At 38.7% G+C, this 24261-nt stretch overlaps 2 protein-coding genes and 1 non-coding gene across 5 annotated transcripts in view; 2 read left to right on the top strand and 1 right to left on the bottom strand.

Annotated features, from left to right (window-relative positions):
• The window catches only part of STYX (serine/threonine/tyrosine interacting protein), a 39426-nt gene extending 34686 nt beyond the window's left edge, over window positions 1-4740 (top strand). The window contains exon 11 of the mRNA XM_075531937.1: window positions 913-4740. Within this exon, the coding sequence (XP_075388052.1) occupies window positions 913-986 (74 nt within the window). The 3' untranslated portion in view covers window positions 987-4740. The remainder of the gene's footprint in view (window positions 1-912) is intronic.
• A 1401-nt stretch (window positions 4741-6141) lies between these two features.
• Window positions 6142-22509, bottom strand: GNPNAT1 (glucosamine-phosphate N-acetyltransferase 1). 3 transcript variants are annotated; one of them, XM_075531941.1, is made up of 7 exons: window positions 22300-22492; window positions 20724-20817; window positions 13655-13822; window positions 12568-12630; window positions 9590-9717; window positions 8299-8360; window positions 6142-7377 (listed from the first exon to the last, which is right to left on the bottom strand). In XM_075531941.1, exons 3-7 carry the CDS (start codon window positions 13806-13808, stop codon window positions 7230-7232), a joined length of 555 nt encoding a protein of 184 aa, XP_075388056.1. In that variant the 5' UTR covers window positions 13809-13822; window positions 20724-20817; window positions 22300-22492; the 3' UTR covers window positions 6142-7229. The 3 variants fall into 3 exon arrangements, with proteins under 3 accessions (XP_075388056.1, XP_075388054.1, XP_075388053.1); XM_075531939.1 differs by lacking the exon at window positions 20724-20817 and having other exon boundaries at window positions 22377-22509; XM_075531938.1 differs by lacking the exon at window positions 20724-20817 and having other exon boundaries at window positions 22300-22490.
• A 1432-nt stretch (window positions 22510-23941) lies between these two features.
• Window positions 23942-24048, top strand: LOC142426993 (U6 spliceosomal RNA). Its single transcript, XR_012779842.1, has one exon. It is a non-coding gene; the product is annotated as a U6 spliceosomal RNA (small nuclear RNA).
• Window positions 24049-24261: the final 213 nt, after the last annotated feature.

Raw genomic sequence — 24261 nt, 5'->3', positions numbered from 1 at the left:
TTCTAGTGCATTTATTAATACTGTCTTCCTATCTTTATTAAATAATCTTAGAGTGAAACATCAGTTTCATGGTTGCATCTGCTGTCTGAATAGCCTTGTTACTGTTTTTAGCATAGCCGTTAGGACAGAAGTGTGTGCCCTGCCATAGTTAGGCCAATAGCAGCACTCGCATTACCAGTGTCTTATTCTCCATTGAGATTCAGATTTCCTTTGATTCTATGTGGGAAATTTCTGTTTTGACAGCTACTGGTTTCAAGAGTAGATAAAAGGAACCTCTTATCAACTGCTTGCTTTCTTTTCTCTCAGCCCTTAATCTGTTGGTAATGAAGCCATAGCTTTAGTGGAAAAATATTTTTGGCTATTTTTGCTAGCAGGTCTATGAAAGCAAAAGTAATTCTCAAAGTATGATCATAAATGTAAAATTATTTGGTTATATTTTATTTTGTGGCTTATGTGTTCATAGGATAAAAAGTTTAACTTGGTAACTAAACACTGTCTTTGAAAATTTTTGTTTTCAAACTTTAAAAAATTATTTATTATACATTATAGTTGAGGGTCACTGGAGGCACAAAGGTCACACAGGCAACTAGGAACTGAAAAATTAGGGATTGGCACCTACCCAGCATTTCCACCAGAGGAAAAATAATCTGCTCCCATATCAAAATTTACAGTTTAGAAAACTCTTATAGGGTAGGTAGTGTTCAGCTGTTACAAGTGGTTACTATGTGTTAGAATCAACTACAAGGTACCTACCAGCAACCATAATTTATAAAGAAAGAATCTATTAGAGTTTATCATCTTTCATAGTGTATACATAGTAACTAACATTTAATGGGGGAAATGTTTGCCAGCTCCGGCATTCTAACAAATGCATTATGGAGCGCTCATGTTTTTCCCTGTGATAACTTTTAGGCAGTTTGAAGAGGACACATGAAGAAGAAGAGGACTTTGGAAACATGCAAGTGGCAACTGCACAGAACGGCTGATTCGAGAGCAGCATTACGGAGGATGGGAATTTCTTATTTGAGGAGAAAATGCTAAAGACAATAATAATGTGAATTGATAAAAACACAAGCAGTTTCTTTTCAATTACATGTTGCTTCCAAACATGTTCCTCTTTTAACTCGCTGGGCAACATTTTAAGAAGATTTTGGACTTCTGCAATAGTTGGCACTGATGGTTTTAGTCCTTTATCTTTGTTTTGTTAACCTTACAATTTTATTATAAACCAAGAATTTTGGACTTGCAAAGAGGTATTATTGCAATAATGCACTTTTCATACTTGAAATTTATTTGTATGATATAGTTATTACTTTAAACAAAATGCAAGTTAGGGGGATTTGTTTATAAAAATTGGGTAATTTATAAAAGAATTTAAAGCTTGCTAAAATTCATTTTATGTTCTATATATTACATTTTAAACTTGATTTCAATTTAATTTTATGATGGAGCTTCTTACAGAAACATTAAAATGCAGGAATCTGTTAACTTTTTTAAATCACTCAATACCTTAATTTCCCTTTTATTTAAAACAAAATTTCTTCCTGAATTCATTATTAATGGTCTTCAATCATGACATTAATTAACCCTTGTTTCTTTAACATGGTCTGATTATTGCTTTCTTATTACTTTTCCTAATAGGTTTATTGAATTTTAAAAAGCAAAACCCAGAAAACTTAATGAACAAAAGAAACTATTTTACTCTATAGTATTATATGGTCCAAAAAAAAAAAAAGGATAGTGTTAGGTTTCATGACTTTCTATTTTGCATTTCTTTTGGTAAAAGCTAAATATTTCATCTGTTCTTTTCAGTCACCTAATCTGTTTTTTTTCTTTTGCCCAAAATGGTTCTAAACAGTGGTTCTCAACCTTCCTAATGCCACAACCTTTTAATACAGTTCCTCATGTTGTGGTGACCCCCCTCAGCCATAGAATTATTTTTGTTGCTACTTCATAACTGTCATTTTGCTGCTGTTATGAATCGGGTGACCCCTGTGAAAGGGTCCTTCGACCCCTAGGTTGAGAACCGCTGAAATAGAGCATAATATTACCAGTGCAGCTCTATGGCTTTTTTTGTTTTTTTTCCTCCTTAAATGAAGCCCAGAAAAGTGCCTTGTATCATTAAAAAAAAAAAAACACAAATAAACCCTTGTGACCTCCAAATTAATATGTAGAATAGTAAAAAATTCTTACTGTTTTTCTGTGATTTTACTTCGAAGCATAAAATATTTTAAACTGAAAGTCTGAGGCTTGAAAACCTCAGTAAATTATTTGGAATATAAATCATTTCCATTTTATGCTATTTTAATGCTTCTGTGAGGTTGCTCAAATTTTTCTTAAAGATGCATTTATTGGGGAGAGTGAGTTGTGGGAGATGTTAAGTGTCTTCAATTACCTTTATAATCAGTTCTTTAAGTTAATCCAAATGTCCCCCAAAATTTGTATTAGCAAAGTCACTTTACGGATCCTTTGTTTTCCATGTTTTTATTTATATATATATAAATGTTCTGAAAAAAAACATTTTGTCTATTTAAGTATATGTTGTGAGGGAGGAGAGGAGTGTTTTTAACTTTTTGTAGTTTATGACTTTAGGTAGCACAAACAAAACTCCTTTGTATCTTTTATCGGTCCTCGCTGAGGTGCTTTCTTAATGGGAATGATTTCCATACGTTCTCTTGGTACCAAGAGGTACTATGCAAGGTAACCTATTAACACCAAGTTACTTGCTTTACTTTCCTCCCTATGATGTAAGAATACAGCAAAAACTTTTTATCCACCAGTGGAGAGTAGAGATGAATTAAAATGCTTTGTTAATTAAACTTACCTAGTGTGGATCTTATAGTGGTCCAGTATTCTGTTATGTAGTAAGTCATTTGGTGTAGTCTAGTGGGGTGAAAATTTGCATTGGGTGTTCAGAAATACCAGTTGGTAAAGTGCCAGATGACACCGCTGTCCTGAATTTAGTTAGGTAACTGTTGTGACTAAGTTAGCAAAGATCTGTCATACAAGCGAAGAATCTGACATTTCATTTTACAAACTTTTTGCCGAAGATAATTTCATAATAGTAAATTTAAGTTTTGAAAATGAGGTAGTGTTTTTGTTTTTTTAAGGTTTCTTAAGTCCACATATCTATCTTCTCTAGTAGTCTGAACAAAAGTACAGATTTTGGTTATTGATATTAATTTCTAGCTGGCAAGTCTCCACATTTTCTACCCACTATAATATTTATGCTGTAACTGAAGTGCCTGCCCAGCACTGTAAGTTAGGGCCAGTTTCTCACAAACAGTAGGAAAAGAGATTGGTGTTATCTTGGTTACAATATTGTGGGCATGCCTAACCCACTGCCATTGAATTGAATCCAAATTATAGCAACTCTATAGGACAGAGTAGAACTGAAACTATAAATAAATCCTTATGGCAGCCTCATCTTTCTCGCCTAGAGCACCTGGTGGATGTGAACGAGACCTTTAGGTTAGCAGTCCAACAGTTGACAGACTTTGCTTCTAGGGCTCCTTAATGTGGCTACTATAGGGATTTATTCTTTGTCATATAAAATATTGCAAGGTGTTTTGTTTTGTTTGATTCCATTCTTCCACCTACTGTTTTAAGTAGTTCTTCTAGTAACTCTTACTGCTCTCTTGTATTTGGTTTCATTTCTGTGGTTCCTTTATTTCCACTACTTTTTTTGTGATAGTTAACTAAGATAAATTTATCTGATCATGGTTTATTTGTAGTGTTTGAATAACGTATATAATTTGGAGAAAATTTAAAGTGAAACTATCAAAAAATAGGAAAACTTATTTTTTGAAGGTATGAATAACTTAAATATTAATACTCTAATGGCAGTATTCTAATTTGTTAATTGGTTCATGTTAATTTTTTAGATAACAGTTACTTTTGTTTATTGATATCTGCTCAATAGTGGAAACAAACCATGACATAGCATTTGTTAAACAACTCTCAACCACTTTTAGTGCAGATTAGTTAGTATTGCGGGGGGGTTTGTACCTCTGGGTTTAGAAGTAATCAGAAAATGTTAAGCATGCCCTTTTTAAGAAACTATAAGATTTCTAATTGTCTTATTACCATGGTAATTCAAGTGAATTAGAAATATTGAACTGCAATCTTGAATTATAGAGTTGAGATGTATATACCAGGATCTCAACTTGATGTAAAGTAAATGAGCAGTTACCTGACGGACTTTCTTTTTAATGATTTAACCCATAACATAACAATTCATAATTTCATAACAAATGTTTCATTTCAGTATGTACTTTATCTTTGCATATTCAACAGTGCTCCAATAAGGAAATGATAGGAAGTATCTAAGGATTATTCAAAGTTTCTATTCATTTATTAGAAACGGCAAGTTTCTAGGGTCTTGGAATGCTGGATTTTTGTCTTACCATCCATGGCAGCTAAAAAGGAAAAAAAAAATTCAGTATATTCAGGTTTACATGTTAGCTCCCTCTCATAGGGAGTTGTCATACCTCACAGTTCAAAGTGTATTCTATAGATCAGTAACATTATACTGACATGTAATTGCAATTTACTATGCAGCAAAAATGATTCAAGAAAAAAAAACCAATAGTGTCTCTTTACCTTTGTATAGGCATTTCCTTAATTTGCTATTAGCAAATATTTGTATTTGGAATATAATGCTTAATGTGTGTATAGGAATGTCACGGTGCAAAAATGCTGCTAGCCCTGGCACAAAGTATTAAAGTTATTTTGTGAAGATTGGTGGTTGTATTAAACGGTTGTGCCATTATACCTCGAAAGGATTGAAAAGTTCATTTATATTGCTTATGCCTCAGAATTTCTTTGCTTAGATGGTTAACTTCTGGGTGCAGTAACCAGTGTTACACTCAAGGAGTCAGAAGAATGGATGAACTTTGGAGATTGAGAACCCTGTAAGCGTGTCCTCCAAATCATTACATTCACACGTGGTCAATAGCTCATACAGATTAAAAGTTCTACTTTACGTATCTTTTAAATGGTTAATTGATCAAGTTTGGGATTAGACTTGTGGGAACTGGATCTAAAAGTATAAGGCATCCATAGAACGGCTTCCACCCATTTAAAACACGATTTCCTGCTCCATCATTTTAGATATCACTAAAAGAAATATTGCTAGCTAACCTATGACGAGCCAGTGATCATAAATGCATCCCAATTTCAGATGTGTCAAAAAGTGCCCCTTGAGTATGAGTAAAATAGAATTGTATAAAGTAGTTGGGGTATAGTAGTGATTACAAGTGTCACTTGTGTATCTCGTCAAAAACGCCCAGTGCTCCAAAATGTGGTGAGTATAAGCTGTTAACTGCAGGGTCAGCAGTTCAGCTGCTCCAAGGAAGAAAGATAGGGCTTTCTGCTCCCATGAGGATTTAAAGCCTAGGAAACCTACAGAGACAGTTCTGCTCTGTCCTATAGGGTTGCTATGAGTCAGAATCGATTTGATGGGACAGAGTTCACACTATTGCCCTGAATCCTTACTGAAACAGACAGCCTCCTCTTTCTTCCCTATCGAAGCTGGTAGGTTTGAATCATGGGCCTTGGAGTCAGCAGTCCATTGTTTACTGACACAATGTCATCAGGGCTCTTTTTCATTAAAGGCTAAAGCAAAGTGAAATCTCTGAAAGTCAGCAGAGAAGTAGTGTACCTGTTGTTGGTATAGGGTTTATATAGAGGAAAGTTAGCTTTAGGTGACTGCATGGAGGAAAATCCAGCTGAGGTAGGTGTGTGTGTCACAATTTAAGCAGCTGATTTTTTATTCCACATAAAGTTTAACAGTGTATATGAAAAGGACTTCAAAAATGCCATGGGAAAAATGAATTAAAAGATGATGGAATTTTTTTCCAACTTTTTGAAGTCTGATATAAAATATATTGCTGCCATCAAGTCAATTTGATTTCATATGCTAGTGACCCTGTAAGACATGGTAGCTTGGGGTTTCTGAGGCTGCTAATCTTCACAGAAGCAGAGTGTTCTTTCTTCCCCCAGAATGGCTAGTGAAATCAGGTTGCCAACCTTTGGGCTAGCAGCCCAACACTGCACCCACTGAGTCAACAGGGCTCCTTACAAACTAAACTTTAATCAACCGTGCCTTGACCTGAGTAAAAAAGTACACTCCACACTGGATTCTAACAAAATCATAGGAACAGGTTTAATGTAATATGGAATGCAAATTAAAACCAATAATAAAAGTACTTCAACCTAAAGAGGCTTAAATGGGGCAGTAACCAGGATCAGTACCATTTATAATGAGTCACATGAAAAAAAGCTTCCAACTCTTAAAAAATATAACAGATGCTGTTGATACATTTAACTATTCAATTTTTTTCATAAAAAATGTTATTTTGGGAGGTTTCAAATAACCACGGGAAGAAAACAAGTATACACCAAGATTTGCTAGTTTCCTGTTACATAGTATTCTTAGTTCATTATATTTGCTATTCAGTATGTAAACATGCTTAGCTATACATTCAAATGTTTACTTGAAATTTTATCACATTTTATAAGTTAATTTTCATGTCTACTCCTTTAACCTGACCATATTGTTTGCCGCTATTAAGAAAAAAGCTTGGTAATGTACATTTAGTTATATCTAACTTATCTGATACATGTAATTGGTATTTGGGAAATGATACATACCTAACTCGTATTTGAATACCATATATACTAATGTATAAGCCAAGTTTTTCAGCACATTTTTAGTGTTTTTATGGTAAAATTAGGTGCCTTGGTTGATATTTGGGTTGGCTTATACTCGAGTATATATTTTTAAAGTAATTTTCAAATTTGATAAACACTTTTAAACGTACCTTTCAAAAAATCATTTTATTGGGGGCTCGCACAGCTTGTACCAGCGTACCTATTTTTTAATGAACCAGTACAGAGAGCAGACATTTAACGCCTTACCTATGATTACAAAGAAATAAAGCCAAACTTTAGAAAAATACAATGCAAGAAAAAATTCAAGTTAAAAATATATTCCTTTGGTTAAAAACCATACCCTTTATAGTATCCATATATGATCTAAATTCACAGCATGTCCCACCAACCCCCCCAAATTTTCTGCCATTATATTTGCATTATAATCAATTTTTTTCAGTCCCATATTTTTAGAGGTCACTGAGTTGCAGCAAGAAAATAATTTAATTCTTGGAAGAGTATAGTACATAGCCTTGTTGCATTAGCTCCTTTGGAGATGTCTTCTTAAAATATTTTTATTTTAGAAATCTCCGACACATGTAGTTTTCTTCAGATACTGTATATCCAAACTTTTTATAGAAACCAACGTTTTGTGGTAGGCATTCAAGTGTAATCTTGTAACAGTTCAGGTTCTTGCTTAGCAAAGTAAGGGTTGATAATAACCTAAAATTTAAAAGGGGGGCGGAGTAGGGGATAAGAGGACAAGAATAGAGCAGTGTTAGTAAAAATGAACTTTAATGACAATATTAACAGACTCCAAGTTTATATTAGAAATGTAGGCCTTTATCAATGCACTTGTTAACATTCAAATTTTAAGTAGATAAGCATTTAAAATCTTGTAATCTAATTATTAAATAGGACAAATACTAAGCTTACCCCTAAATCCTCTTTAAAAGGGTTTTTAAAATTCATTTTAACACCAAAAACTATCAGCCTTTCAAAAATGCATGGGTAAATTATTTTGTAAAGACACCCACCCTCCCCCTCTTATAAATCTAATCAAACTACTTAGGAATTTTTACTCCCATATAAAATGAGTATATAATAGCTTTATTATTTAATCATTTTAAAATGTAGTATCTGTGGAAGTTTGTAACAAATTTACTCTGCATTGGTCTAAACATCAGGTAGAAATCAAAAAACCCCATTTCCCTCACAAATCCTTGAACCAAACACAGTCTAAGGATGTGATTTTAATTGCCTTCAACCATAAAAACAAACCCTTTTGATTTCCACTTAGGATAACTCTTATGTTTGGAGGAGGGCCAAAGAGGGAAATGTACAAAATTTTGCTTTAATAGGAGGGAGGAGTATTCCTTTATTTCTGTAGACAAAAATCAACGTTTGAAAAACACGATTTTAATGGAAGTTAAAAATTGATCAGGGGTCAGACTAAGTGGGCTGGAATAGTAGAAAGTGGTCTGTCCATTGATTTATCCCAACTATAACAGTGTCTGGCACATAGGAGCTGATGCTGAGAATTTATTGCGTGAATTCCTTAAAAGTATTAAACATCCAGGGAAGGAACGGTATCTGAAATATAATTATCTTATTTATCTCTGGTTACCTGATTCTGCTACTTACAATTTGCCAAGCTGCTTTCCTCTGCATTCATCACTAACGACCACATCTTCTACTCTTCCTCTCTGAAAATATTGAGTGTTTAGAGAGCTAGGTTTATGGTAGGCTAAATTAAGTGACAGTTGATAAGAACTCATTGGTAAAAGTATGGTCTGTGTGCCTGAGAGGCACAAAGACAAAATGCAAATCTTATCTGTACACCTAGTCTCCCTTTCCACATTGTTTTAAAGAAATCTGAGTCCATGTTACCAAAATGTAATCTTATCCTATCACCCTGCTCCATGATTTATTTTAAATACAGAAACACCACCAAAATTCAGAAGCTCAGAGAATACATTCTAAGTGTTCCTATCTTAATACTCAATCATTGCATTACCTAGGTTTTCTTCACCATGTATTTCATGTGAGTTCAGCCAGCAGGGATGAAAGGTTTATAAGCAAGAAATATGTCACAATTACAAGAGAATATCGTATTCCAAACAAACCCTCTAACACTTGAAAGTGAATGGAAATCTTTACTAATGTGTATTCATGGTATTTTGAGACAAAGTAGCCGTGGAGCCTATATTCAAGGTTCTAAACATTACTGTCAAATTACATAAAAGCTTGATTTCTCTACTACTTTGCCAAATGTCAGAAGCCCCTAAGTGCTGGAGTGGTCAGGTGCTTGCTGCGAGTATCAAAGGTGGTACTTCCAACTCACCAGCTGCTCCTGAACTCTGCCCACTACTTGGTGGGAAAGGTGACAGTCTGCTCCCATCAACAGGTACATAGCCTGTGGGGCAGGGTTACCCTGTCCTACAGGCTCACTACGTTGGAACTGACTCAGCAGCACATAGGGCATTTTATTTTTAAGGCTTCATGAACAAATGTTTATTACAACGTTGTAAAAATTTGGGCAAAGGTACATCAATAAAGGTTGGTTAAGAAAACAGCTACATTGTTGAATGAAATACTTTATTTCTACTAAAAATAACATTTCTCTGCCTCCAAAAGTGGAGATTTATAATTCTGTTGAGCCATGATTTCTATGATTTTCTAACAATACTTTTGACTTAACCATATTTGTTGCACACAGGTATTTTTATACTAAATCTAAAACATTTTTAGCAAATCATTCATACTCTTATTTTTCCCTCAGCTCTCAGTACACACTAGGAAAATGGCTCCTAACTTTCAATTTAACATAATAGTATTGTGAAAGGTGGTGAGAAACCTAGATTAGCTAATGGTAACTCAAGGTCAATTTTGCTGTGAATACCCATCCATTTGACTCATAATCACTAATATATACCTTAGCACAGGAATGAATAAATTTATGCTCTACTATCAGAGTTGCTGTAGCAACAATCCGTCCAAGAGTCACATCTTCCACAACTGTAACATAATAATCTCCAGATTTCTTCATGTGCTCAAAAGATTCTGTGGGTATGGGAAAACAAATTGTTATTCTGGTATAGACATTTTTAATATTTAAAGGTATGTTACCAAAGTAATTTGTGTTCTATTTCTGATCAATATATTATTGAGCATGTAGAGATCCTGGGGGTGTGGGAGCAACAGCAATCTAGCTGAGAGGAGGTACTAAGAGGCAGAAGGGTAAGCATGATGGTGGGATAAGAGGAAGGTGAAAGGAAACAAGAAAGAATCTAAGAAGCAAAGCTATGAATAGTGGTAATAAACCTAGGTGTGTACTTATGTAAATATGTTAATTCATAAAAATAAGAGGTACTGGCCTATGTACAATACATTGAGGTAGTAGATGGACTTTGGGCTTCTGCTCAAGCCCTCCCTCAATGCAAGAGGTTTGTTCTAACAGCCTGGCATTCTGTGATGCTCACCCTCCCAGCATGATGCATAAGCAAATGTGCCTGGCTAGCAAAAGAAATTAGCATCTGGGGTCTTGAAGACTTGAAGTTAAACAAGCAGCCAACTAGCAGAGAAGCAACAAGCCCTCACGGAGAAGCACACAAGCCTGTGCAATCATGAGGTGTCCATGGGATCAGGTAACACAGGTAACAGGCACCAGAAGACCCAAAACAAGCAATGAAACAAAAAAAAAAAAACCACCTTGTTGAGGACGGGTGGGAGGAGGGCAGTCGGAGCAGACACCCACAACCCATCTGTAGACAATGGGACATCCCCTCACAGAAGGGTCACAAGGAAGGGATGAGTCAAGTAGGGCACAGTATAGCGCCAATGAAACAATATTCCTCTGGTTTCTTGAGGCTTCCTCACCCCCCACTATCATGACCCCAGTCCTGGCTAAGCGCACAACAAGGAAGCCAGGCCCGATAAACCCCTTGGGATGGTAGAAGGAAGGTGGAACAGATCACAATGATCTACATAACCCCCCGCCCCCACCGCCACCCAGGGACAACAGCAACAGAAACGGGGAAGGGAAACAGCAATCAGTGTTAAGTGTGAATATAATTTATTGGGGGGTGGGATGGTGGGGAAAGAGCTCACACCAAGGGCTCAAATAGTAAATATTTAGAAAATAATGGCAACATATGTACAAACATGCTTGATACAATTGATGTATGGATTGCTGTAAGAGCCCCCAATAAAATCTTTTTAAAAAGTTACAAATATATTATTTAAAAGATCAAACAGCTAAAGCATCAGCAATTAGCATCAACTGGAATAGAGTCCATGCATTTTTAAAAATCAGAAAAACAAAATGAACAGTATTTATAGATTATATAGGTGGTATCACTTGTGACCAAAGAATTAAAACGAGAATTTTCTTTTTGTTGTTGAGAATTTTCACTACTTATTTACTTTAAAATGGTTTTCTTAACCTTCGTACTAAACAGGTATTTGAATAGAGTAAAACTGCAAATTTCAACAAGAGCATGTTTGTTTACATGGTTGTGTTCTATACTTTTTCATCTCGGTTTCAAAATATTTTGACAAAACTTAATCGCTCCTTGTGAGTGCAATTATTTCACTCTATCCCATTGGTTATAATTCCATTTAGGAATGGGTTTTGTTATGTTATTGAGGAAGGATATGTCTTGGGTCAATCTCTTTTGGGATATACGGGTTTACACAAGGGATCAGGGCAGAGCTAGAGAAGAGAGATGCCAAACCACAAGAAGGTGGCTGGCTCAAAAGAACCTTTCTCCAGAGGCTGCAGACAGTGCTCCACTAGAGTTGGCGCTCTGAATTTAGGCTTCCAGCTTCTTAAAGTGTGAGAAAATAGGTTTCTACATATTAAAGCCACCCTCCAGTGGTATTTCTGTTACAGCAGCATTAGACAGTTCCTTAAAAATAGACTCATGGTTTTTGTTTGCTTTGAAAGTTGTAAGTGAAATATACCTCCATTCCCAAGTATTTTCCCCAAGGTCATACATAAAACAAATGGGAGCAAAGATGGAATAAATAATTTCTCCTTAAATAACATGATTTTTCTTGTGTTATCCGATATGCATGCAGAGGGACTCAGGAATTAAAACAGCTTCATACGATCTCACACAGTAGACAGGAGTTTCAAATGGGAGGAGGAACCAATGAAGTGAACGAAAACAAACCATGAAGAAAATGATGGGTTTTATTCATGAGAAAGGTCAGAGTACAAAATTATGTATCGCACGATGTAGGGGAAAACCAGCAAAGAGTATCAAACAAAGGACACTCCCGAATGGAGCAATGAGCCTGTAAATCATCCCTTACCTGTGATTTTGATAAGTGGCTTGACTTGTCTTGATTTTCATTTGCTCACATAGAGAGAAAGGACTGATCTAACTATGATACCTACCTGCATTAGTAGCACTGGGTTAAGAGATGGGTTGCTATCTACAAGGTCAGCAGTTTGAAACCACCAGCCACTGATGGGAGAAAGATGAAGTTTTCTACTCTGTCATGTAAGGTCGTTAGGGGTGAGAATTGACTCGGCCGAGTTTGTTTCTGGTTTGGATACTTACCAACCTAACAGTTCTATAGAACTGAACCAAGAAATTTAATTTAGAATATAGTCTTAACATTTAAGTTTTGGCTTGATAATAGAAATTCTAAATAACCTAACTATAAAAGAAAATACTCTCATTAAAAGAAAAAAACTCTAGAGCTACCAACTAGGGCCTATCTGCTAGTAGATTATCTAAAATGACTAAGATTATTTTATAAAGCATCATTATTTCTCATTTGGATTCCAGAATATTTCAGCCATATTGAGTATTTGAATAAAAAATAAAATAATTTGTCATTTGAATAACTATAAAATTTTGTACCCCATTTCACTGAGGAAAAATAGGCTATAGTACTTACTCATAAATTGCTCAGGGTTGACAAATCCAGTCTCTGTCAGCTGACCCAGTACCTTAAGAAAACCTGGTTTTATGAAACAGATTTCAAATGATGAAAAGAGCAATGGAAAAGGGCATTATACCAAAAGTATCATTAAAATGGCAGGATAATGGACAATTTTCAAAATTTCTGTAAGAAACTATCAAAGATTAAACTGAAACCTATTTTTGTCTTTTTGTAATCACTGTATAAAACACAGAGCAACAGGTTTCACCAGTGTTTTTGCTTGTGTAAGATGCTTGGAACAGTCCTGACTTTAATAATCAGCCAGAGTCCCTGGGTGGTACAAACAGGTGCTAACCTGCTAACAACAACAACAAAAGGTTGGTAATTCATGTACCGCTCCCCCGTGGTACTTTATAAGAAAAGACATACTTCTGACAAGTCAGTCCAAGAGTCCTATAGCATGTAATTGTCCTCTGACACATAGGAAGTCACCGTGAGACAGGGTGGCCTCCACAGCAAGTGGGTTTACGTTTTCCCATATCCGTGAAACAGTTCTACTTAGAAGAAGTTCAAGATTTTTCACTATGACCACAATGATAGAGTACTTTAATTAGTGTATGAATGCGATGTTGACTAGAGTTTTTAAAGACCCCTGTTTCATTATAGACAGCATACTATATACTCAATAGTGAATTTGAACAAAATCAATTTTTCAGGTTTCTTACCAAAAAGAAAACTAGGAAAATTAGAAGATAAATTTTGAGGGGGAAAAATTATTTTAGAGACTTTGGATGTTAAAATATTAAATATGTGTAGCTAAGTCCTTTGAAGTCATCTCTACTTTCTCCCTCAGCTTCTTAGAAAAGATTTTTCCTTAGGTGTCACTGAGTAAAATTCTTTATGAGAAATCTTTTTGACTTTGTAAGCAGTAAGAATGTTATTCGTAAGTCATTGAACTAATTCAAATATTATTTGGCCTTAGCTTTGATACACAGTCTATCATCACTTTAAAAGTGCAAAAATACTTCAAAGGTCAATTTTTTAAAAAATGGTGGAGAAAATAGAAGGCTAGCCAGGATTTGTAAACTGAATGAATCCATACCTCTATCTAAATCAGCAGTACAAAGAGGCCTTAGAACCAAGCCTTCGCCAGGATGTGCTGGAGAAATGGCTGGAGAAAACATAGCTGTATTCTGGCTCCAGTCCACTTCTTTCAGTAGATTGGGGTCAAACAGAGGAGTTTCATCAGGTTTCATTGCTGCAAGAAGTTCTAAAATAAAAATGTGAATATTAGGGCTTTTCAATCTATAGAAGAAAAGCTAGTACAATGGACAGTTAATTGCTGAATGTCCGTGAATGCAGTTAGAAAAATTCCAACAACTACAAGCAGTAAGTCAAAGTGCATCGCTGCTGGGGTTCCAGGTCATACAAGCACAGTGAGCTTAAGTGTGCCTCTTGTACTTTGGAGGGGAGACAAGCTCTCAGGAATGCACTAGCCTTGGTCCCATTGGGCGCCTTCAGAAAGAAAAGGATACTTTTTTATGTCCTGGGAGGAAAAACTATTTTGAGTTCAAGACTAATAGCAAATTTTAAACAAAACTCAAGTGGAAATCTCCCCAAATTACTGAAAGCTTGGAAGTTTATGGAAATTCTGCCCCATATAAAACAGTTTGTAGCTGGATAAACCAAGAGCAGGAAGGCTGTCTGCCTCAATGTATCTGTGGCTGAATTCCAGAAACTGTGGAAGACAGTAGGATCATCTATTAATGCAATAAGTACTTAAGTTGAGATCTCACATAGTTCAACATTTTCCATTTTCTAAGCGAACATCCGGCCTCAGCAAGCTTCAGCTTGATGGATGCTGAAAGTAGTTGCATGATTAGCTAGCCCAAAGAACCGATGAGCTCAGTCTTTAAATTAAAAAAAAAAAATCATTTTATTGGGGGGGGGGGGGCTCATACAACTCATCACAATCCATACATACATCCGTGTGTCAAGCACGTTGGTTGACATCATTCTCAAAACATTTTCTTTCTACTTGAGTCCTTGGTATCAGTTCCTCATTTTCCCCCTTTCTCCCTCGCGGACTCTTGATAATTTATAAATTATTATTTCACATCTTACACTGTCCAGTGTCTCCCTTCATCCCGTTTCCTATTGCCCGGGTCCCAGGAGGGGGTTCTGTGTACATCATTGTGATCATTCCTTCCTGTACCCTCCTGGAATCACTGCTCTCGTTATTGGTCCTGAGGGGGTGTACCTGTCCGGATTCCCTATTTCCAGCTCTTATCTGTACCAGTGACCATCTTCTGGTCTAGCCGGATTTGTAAGGTAGAATTCGGATCGTGATAGTGGTGGGGGGGAAGCAATAAAGAACTTGAGGAAAGTTGTAGGTTTCACCCGTGCTATACTGCACGATCTCCGTCTTTTCATCAAGATTGAAGTCAGTGAAAATAATTTTATGGGGTTAATCATATTCATGGATGCATTTTAGATTTACTCTAGAGATTAAATCCAATCATAACAGTGGCTTCCAAGGGGTTTGCTGGGTAAATTGAGGCAGAGTTACCAGCTCAGGATGTTACGTGGATCCCAATAGGGTGCATGGATAAATTCTCTCAAAGGACACTGGATGATTGCAGGGCTTCCACAGAAGTTTTAAGAAACTTCAAAACTGCACTGTGAGACTGTTGCACCCAGGAGTTGTTTTCCACCACGGCAATGCAGCTGCTCGGGGTTGCCAGGGCTGTCAGAGAAGAACTTCTTATTCTCATACCCAAAGAACATTGGAGCGGCACACCTGAGGACCCCAAACAGCCATTTCGATGAACATGGGATTCTTTGGGGAAGGGCTGGAGAGGTGAAAACACTGCCTTCCAAAGTTTATAGCCCTAGATGGAAAATGTGTTGAGACATGGTATTTTTACATTTTGATTTTAAGAAAGGTTTTTATTGTTTTAAAGCACTATGTGACCTTGTAACATGTGAAGCCTGCCAAAGGAACAAGGAATGCTGGGGCGACAGACATTGCAGCTGACCATCTCACCCCAGAGCATAAAGCTGAAGGAAGAGCACTCCCACAGCTGTCAGAAGAAACAAACTCCCAATCTTCATTTCTATCCTCCTACCCCATCCTCTACTTGACACCTGCCTCGAGGTCTTCTTTGAAACACAGACTATAAGAAGAGACATGAGTATATGTCCACTTCTGCACCAAAGGTGCATGTCTATACCCTAGCAGTGAGCTGATTCCAACTGTCAGCAAGCACAGGGCTTACAGAATAAATCTTCACAAGGGTTTCGATGGTCTGCTCTTTCAGAAGCAGATCTCAGGACCTTTTCGGAGGTACCTCTGGAAATAACTGAATTTCGTAGCTACGCACTTAATCATGTGCACCACCCAGCAGCAACTTCTATATTTATCAGTCTCTCTTCCCGTCTGTCCATCTATGACAACATACTGCCTAAATTAAGAACACAATATAGGAAAAGAGTAAGTCCATTTAATGACCGAACAATTTTCCCAATCACTAAGCCACTATTTTTTTATTTGCCAACAAATTTTAATTAGTATTTACATTACACAAAACTGCAAATGACAGTTTCTACTTAACTACTATAGGACTTTTGTCAAATATGCTTAAATCTCTATGCCAAAATGTCTATGGTCTATAAAATAAATCAGTGTTAGGGATATAGAATTTGTAATACTGATTTAAGTTATGAAAAAAAGTATAAAGCCCTTAAGCCCTTTTAATACTTAATACATTAGACACTTTGAAAGTTTCTCATTCTCCAAAGTAGGTGAATATGAAAATTCAGGACGGTAGCATAAAGATTAAAATTACCCAAATTCATTAAGAAAAGTAAGGATATAACAAACAACAATCACTAAAACTGGCATACAAAGACAGATAATGATGAAAACTGATCTTCTACAGGCAAAATTATTAAATACAAGTAATTTTTAAAAAATCATTTTATTGGGGACTCATACAACTCTTAATCACAATCCATACATCCTTCCATTGTGTCAAGCACATTTGTTGCCACCATCATTCTCAAAACACTTGCTTTCTACTTGAGCCCTTGGTTTCAGCTCATTTTTCCCCTTCCTCCCTGTCTCTCCCCACCACCATGAACCCTTCATAATTTATAAATTATTATTATTTTGTCATGTCTTACACTATCCGATGTCTCCCTTCACCCACTACAAAAAGTAATTCTTGTACGACTACACATTTAATATATTTCCTCTTAGTAAAAATGACATTTTCTACTTTTTAAATGTATATTTGCAAACACTTTCTCTCATGAAATTGGTCAATTAAATAGTAAGCATTTCCAATTAATGACATAATACATTTATGAATATTAACTTTCTACATTTATTTGTTCAGTAAAGTCTAAAGTTGCCTAGACTTGAACAGAAACTAATATTATATTGTTATTAGTTTGAACTTTCTAACTTTAAATTTGCAAACAGCTAATTATATGAAAAAATTTAATTATTAAAAATTTTAATTAAAAGTAATAAAAATGTAGTTGGAAAACAACAAATGTATAATGCAATAATTACTCATTACATACTGGACATTAACAGCACTAGGTACATGAACATATAATATTTTTTAAATTCCATTTTTAACTTAACTGCAGAAATAGTCATTTAACAATGTGTATTGATGAGTATGACAAATAATGTGGAATGTAAGCCACTATTTTTAAGGGGCAAACCTTCATTTTTCCTTAAAAGTCAAACTTTTGCCTCTTGAACCTGAATGTAACTATACAGGACATGCTGGAATATAAATTTTGGGAAGGGGTGGTGGTGCTTAACAACTATGCATAGGCTGGGCAGTGTTCAAAGCACTTCATACTAATTGATTTACTTCAACCATCTTTCTATAGGTCTGATTGTCACTCACATTCTATTTATTTATATTATTCACATTTTAACAAATAAGACTGTCCTAGTAATGCAGCGGTTAAATTCAGGATCTACCAGCTGTTCTGTGGAAGAGGGGGCAGTCTGCTTCTTTAAAGATGGGCAATCTGGAAACCCTGTGGGCAATCTGACTTTGACCTACAGGTCCATTAGGAATCAGAACTCCACTGGAGAAGGTTTGAAGGCTTGACAGACAAGGAAATGTAAGCATGGAGACGTCACAAAATAAGTGGTAAAGCCTCAATCCAAACCTATACATGGAAAGAGGATGGGATCAGACTTGGTGCTCAAATGTCAACCCTGTGACCTTGCCTAGGGGAGGTAAGGCTCCTACAATCTGTTTCCTTATTTGCAAAACGGAGATAAAATTATTGGAAGGATGAAAATTTTATACACAAACACCCAACAATGTCTGGCACACTGCTAGAGCTCAACAAGGTATACTAAAGTCAGCTACTATTTTTAAATTCATGTTTATAATTCTTCTGAAAAATTTTCCTTGATGGTGCTACTGAATAAGCACTGGGCTGCTAGCTCACCACCAGCCAGCAGCCCCCAGAGCAAGGTGACGGTGTGAGCACTGGGGACCCTACACGCGTTGCTTAGGGTCAGAATTGATTCAGCTGAGTGTGCAGGTCATGGGTTACATTAATTAAGTCTAGATAGGGGGCTAAAGGTCATTATGTTTATGTTACACAAAAATTAAACATTCTTGGGTAGGAAAGAAAAAACAGTAGCTCACCATGGAGAGTACTGGTGAGATTCCCTCTCTCCAGAGGGCTCAGGCATAAAAACTATTTACACCTAGTTCTAAGAGTTTATAGAAAGGCAATAAAACAATTTTAAAAAATCATTACATCAAACTTAACATGTGAAGTTCATTCAAAACAGATTTTGTGTAGGATAATTTTAGCACATGCAGTTTAGTGTTTGTCCCAGATAATTGGGCCCCTGAGGTTTTGCAGCATAATACCATCTGAAAGATGGGTAGCAGGTGTTGTTTTTCAATGACGCATATAAATTAAACCAGGTATTTATCAATAAAGTTAAATGCACCTTAAGTGCAAAAGGCAGAAAGAATAAGAAATTGTAGTCCTGCAAACCAACAAACCATTTAAACATTTCTATACTCATGCTATTTAACATATAGTTGTAAGCAGGAAGACAAAAGAAAATTCAAAATAAATCAAATGAATATAACAAAAAGTGAAGGGGTGGGGGCAAAGATGTAGTGTGGGAAGCAAGCAAAATAGAATTATTAATTTCCATGAAAGAGGGAGAAGCTAGATAAAAAGGAAGAGAATCAGGATTAAGAAACCCTCTACCAATCAGTTCTAACTAGAAAATACTATCATTTTTCTGTGTCTTTCTTTAAGCATTTGCTCCTACTCCATGAATGATCCTAAAAATAACCTCACACTTTTGAATCAACTCTTAAAAACACCATGAAGGATGATGTCTCCTTGTTATCCCCACTTTATAGATGAGGAAACGGGCGCAGTAACTTGCTCGGTTACTGAGCTGATGAGAAGCAGAGTAAAGATCCCAAACAAGGCTGCAGGGCCACTCCCCCTAGCACAGGCCTGTCCTGAGAAGAGCCCAGCTTGGTCACCGTCTGGAAGTTCTTCACTCTTTCTGAACATGAAGCCCTGCGTTTCCACTTTGCACAAATCATGTAGCGTGTCCTGCCAGGCACTATGCCTCCCAAACTTTGTGCTCTTCGCTACTGCATTTCCTACTTTTTTGGTCTACAAGAGTTAAGATTTTAGTCAAAGGCTGTACTTGGAACCAATATTTAGAAACTAAGAATTGAAGACTAGTCGCAATAGATTAAACAAAGCATTCTGGCGACAAGTATTCAGGAAGCAAGCACTAGAGTCCCTTGGGCAGTACCAGCGATTAACACACTGGGCTGCTAGCCAAGAGACTGGTGAGTCAAGTCCACCCACACAGGCCTTGAAAGAAAGGCCTGGTGATCTGAAAACTCAGCCATCGAAAACCCTACAGAGCTCCTTTCCACTCTGACACACGTGGGAACAGCAGAGCCGGAGCCCACTTTGACAGAAACCGGCTAACCAGGCCTCCAGAAAATCCTATCAACACTCTGAGTCATTTTACGTTAGGATTACCTCTCATTATCTCAACCCTTCCTAAAATATGAACATTCGACCAGTGCCCAACTAATACACTTGGCAAATTACAAAGTAAGATGATTTTGATACCAAACTTCAAAGGATTTAGAAAAGAACTCAATAGGCAACTTTATTTGGGTTTATGAAAAAATATTGTACTATTCTGGCACCTTAAGGTAACACAGGTACTGCAAACTATCCATATGTAGACAAAGAAGAATTTGCTGGAAAATCTCAGTAAATGAAATTGCACACTTGTGTGAGCTCATACATTATCATTGGGCCCTCAAAAATGCTTTTTGATTATTAATTTGAAAAAACCTAAGTTATTGCTTGGTGGATGTGGAATTTCTACCTGAAGTGATGAAACCTTTAGGAGCTAGACAATGATTATGGTAGCACAACATTGCCAAAGTACCTAATTCCACTGAATTATACACTTACATATGACTAAAATGGCAATATTTTATTATCACAAGATTTTAAAAAGTAAATCCTATCTTTATATATTCTCACAAACCTTCCATTTACCTGTTAAATTAGCATGCACTTATAAGACCTATTTATGTCTAACCATACCCTCAAACCTACTGAATGAATACAAAATAATTCTCAAAAGGGATAAAAACAAAACTCCCCAACTACAAGTGATGTCACAAAAAAACATACACTGAACACAGTTTTCCCGAGATCACATCAGATTTTCACCATTTAGCTACTCTTTTTACACAAAATGTCAACATTCCAGTTTCCTGCTCTCCCAGGAAAGGAGTGCTACTGGTGGGTCATGCGCTGGATGGTAACTGCAAGGTCAGCAGTTCACAGCCACCAGCTGCTTCAAGGCAGGAAGGTAAGGCTGGCTGCTCTTGAGAAAACCCTCCAGAAGATCAACTATGACTTGGAATCAACTCAGTGGCAGTTTTTAAGTTGTTTATCGCGGATTAGAAGGTGGTCTGGTGGCACAGTGGTTGAGCACCCCAGTACTAAATGACATCATAGGCAGTTCGAACCCGTCATCAGGTTCTCTGGAGAAAAATAAGGCAGCCTGCTTCCCTGCTGGGAAGTCCTGGAAACCCGGTGGGCACATCTACCTGGTCCTATAGGTTCCTGCGAGTCAGAATCAGAATGGGTTCAACAGCAATTGGTTCGGTTTTACAGCAGATTATTACTCAAACGGAGGAAGATCTGTTGGTAGAAGCAAGCAATGGAGAGCAACACGTGTTAGACAAAGGGTAGAAGATTTTAAAAGTCAATCCGAAAATGTAACATGATTCTGAAGTCAAAGTTAAACTGTCATGTATCTCTAGGACTGAGTATCACTACATTGGTTCAGTCCTTGGTGAACAGCGTAGAGGCGGGCAGGCTGACACCCACTCACTGGCATTGAGTCAATTCTCACTCACAGTGACCCTACAGGACACAGTAGAACTGTCCCTGTGAGGTGCTGAGATTGAAAATTTTCACGGAGGTAAGAAGCCTCATCTTTCACCCACGGAACAACTGCTAGTTTCGAACTGTTGATTTTACAGTTAGCAGTCCATTACATAAACACTATACCACCTGGATTTCTTGGGTTGACACTAGGGCTATCTATATACTTTTATAACACGTTTAATAGTAATCTAAAATTTTTACCTAAGAAACATGTCATATGCTGATTAGTTTAACAGTCCTGTCCATAGTTATTAAATTGTGCATTTACATGTCACTTAAGAATTTTCAAAAGTTACAATCTATGTAATGTCAATATCACTGGTACGGGGTCGATGCCAACTCATAGTGACCACTACGGGGTTCCCAAGACTGCACATGTTTACGGGGCCAGACAGCCTCATCTTTCTCTCCGCGAGCGGTTAGCAGTCCGGCGCTAAAGCCACTGCGCCACCAGGGCTCCTTGCTCCTTACCATCTAGGCCTTACTTGTCGGAAGTGGGATCAAGAAGAAACGTGGTGACTTTTGCCACACCAAAAGAGTGGCTGAACCAGCACTCGTATCTTCTGCTTTCCCATCCTCTTCAGCCCCAGACGCAACAGATGCACGCATTCCGTTCCCCATCGGCACACAGGTAGCGCTGTGGCTCCCGGCTGACACACTAAGCAGAATTCCTCCAAATGGGTCTTGAGAGTCCATGCTAGGATCCCCAAGTGAATGGACAGCCTAACTACAAGAATCCCACCATCGCCTGTTCAATTTTTGCTCGGATTTCCAAGAGTTGGGCTTACGTAAACATAGGCTCCCGGAACCGAAAGCGTAGCCCTCGGAGTACCTCCGGGCAGGAGGCTGGAGGGATAAAAAGACAGAGGTGGTTCCTCCCACCCTCCAGGAAAAGCCCCGTCCAGCCCCGTGCCCGCGGCAGGGGTGCTACTCGGAACAGCGCCTCTCCGCCGGGACACGCGGCACGGCGGGCTCCGTCTCCATCCTCCAGTCCAAGCCCGGTTCAGCATTAAAGGAACCTCCAGGGCACGACCCTGCACCTTTCACCTTCGCCCTCGGCGCCAGTGCCCTCCACTCGCTCGCAGCCGCGGCGCTCGGCCGCCCCGGTCCCCACAGCTGGCGCGAACACAAGCGTGGGGCCGGCGCGCCTCGCCAAGGGGCAGCAGACACACCTGTGAGCGCCCAGCCGCAGGCCCACGAGGGCCCCCACGACCCTCCGCGCCCCGGACCCACCTCCTCGCCCTCGCAGGCCACGGACCGGCGATCCTCTCCCGGCCCGCGGGACCCCAACCTGGCGGCGTGCACCGTACCGGATCCGGATCCGGCTCCTCCTCCTCCCACCGCGCCACTGGGGCAGCCACAGTCCCGGGGTAGAGCCGCTACCAGACGTGGCAGCGGCGACGCCTGCACGCCGCCCTGGCGGCTGACGCACGGCCGCGCGCGGGGGCGGGGCCCACCCCGGGGCGGGGCCCACCCCGTGGGGTCGCGGCCTCGGCCACAGGGGGCGGGGCCGCGCACGTCAGCGGCGGCGTGGCGGCCCACACGCCGCGGGAATGGCGCCGCCCTGTGGCGCCGGACGCCAGGCGCGCTTCATCCTCCGCTGTACCACGTGGCCGCCCGCTGGGGGTCAGGCTGGATAAGCCCCGTCGGGAGTCAGCTCTCTAAAGGTAAGTGATGAACACAACGTGGAGACGATAAATATCATTCGTGCCGCTCGCAGGTAAAATGTTACTGAGGATCATCCCCAACCCGTCGCAGCAGTATACACACAGTGGACTAAGACATTCCAGAGGCCGTGGAACAAGCGACCACATTGCTGATGTCACATGGACCCTGACTGAAAACCGAGACTGCCAGAAAGATGTTTACCTGTGTTTTATTGCCTATGCCACGGCATCGGACTGTGTGGATCATAACGAATTACGGATAGCCTTGTGAAGAACGAGAATTCCACAACACCTGCTTGTGCTCATGAGGAACCTGCCCACGGACTGAAAGGCAGGCATTTGAACCGAACAAGGGGGCACTGTGTGGTGAAAATCAGGTTTGCATTTTTTTCATCATATATATTCATTGTGTATGCTGAGCAAATTATTCAAGAAGCTGGACCATGTGAAGAACACGTGCTCCATATTAGAGGAAAGCTCATTAACAGTCTGTGTTATACACGTGGCACAACCGTGCTCTCTGAGAGTCAAGAGAACTCAAGCATTTCTGATGATCTACACCCTTTGGGAGGATTACATGTCAACACAGTGGAACCCAAAATCCTCACAACTGGACCAACAAACAAAAGCAGGATTTACACAAAATATTGACGCTGCCAATGATTTCATTTTACTTGGATCTGCAATCAATACCCAGGAAAACATCAATGGTGAAATCAGACATATTGCATTGGGCAACTGTGTGACACAAGACTTCTTTTTTTTAAGATTCTTTAAAGTATTCAAAAACAAAGATTTCACTTTGAGGACCAAGGTGCACCTGACCCAAGCCATCACATTTCTAGGTGCCTCATATACAAGTGAAAGCTAGACAGTGACGAAGGAAGACTAAAGAATTGATGCATTTGGATTATGATATCGGTGAAGAATATTGAACGGGACCAGAAGAATTTAAAAAAAAAACTGTCAGAAGGGACCAATCCCTGGAGAAGAACATCATGTTTGATAAAGCAGAGGGCCAGCAAATAAGAGGAAGACCCTCCACAAGGTGACTGGCACACTGGCTACAACAGTGGCCTGGGGAATGGCCAGGACCGCGGTGGCAGGTAGTGCAGGAGTGGGCAGCACTTCCTTTTATGGCACATAGAGCTGCAGTGAGTCAGAACTGACTCCAGGGCACTTAACAACAAATAAAGGTTCCAAGGGTTGTGCTTGCTTTGGCAGCACATACACTAAAATTGGAACGATACAGAGAAGATTAGCATGTCCCCTGCGCAAGGATGACATGCAAATTCGTGAAGCAGTCCATATTTAAAAAAAAAAAAAGTTCCAAGGGTTAAGAAAGCCTATGGCCTGCATTGTTTCTTCAAACTAACTACCATCTAATCCATTCGGATTCACAGCGACCCCCAGGACAGAGAAAAACTGCCCTTTCTAAGACTGTAACTCTTTACAGGACTAGAAAGCCCCATGTTTCTCCTGTGCAGCTGCTGGTGGTTTGAACTAATGACCTTGCAGTAAGCACCCC

This window comes from Tenrec ecaudatus, chromosome 14 (genome assembly GCF_050624435.1).
Source record: "Tenrec ecaudatus isolate mTenEca1 chromosome 14, mTenEca1.hap1, whole genome shotgun sequence".
NCBI lineage: Eukaryota > Metazoa > Chordata > Mammalia > Afrosoricida > Tenrecidae > Tenrec > Tenrec ecaudatus.
The sequence above is the reverse complement of the archived record's forward strand: the minus strand, read 5'-3'. Positions and strand labels throughout refer to the sequence as shown.

Coding starts and splice junctions, on each gene's coding strand:
- GNPNAT1 (XM_075531939.1), bottom strand. CDS start 13,808: ATGAAACCTGATGAAACTCCTCTGTTTGACCCCAATCTACTGAAAGAA. Junction 9,718..12,567: donor CAACCCTGAGCAATTTATGA/GTAAGTACTATA, acceptor CCATACCCACAG/AATCTTTTGAGCACATGAAG. Junction 8,361..9,589: donor TTATTCATTCCTGTGCTAAG/GTATATATTAGT, acceptor CAATATTTTCAG/AGAGGAAGAGTAGAAGATGT.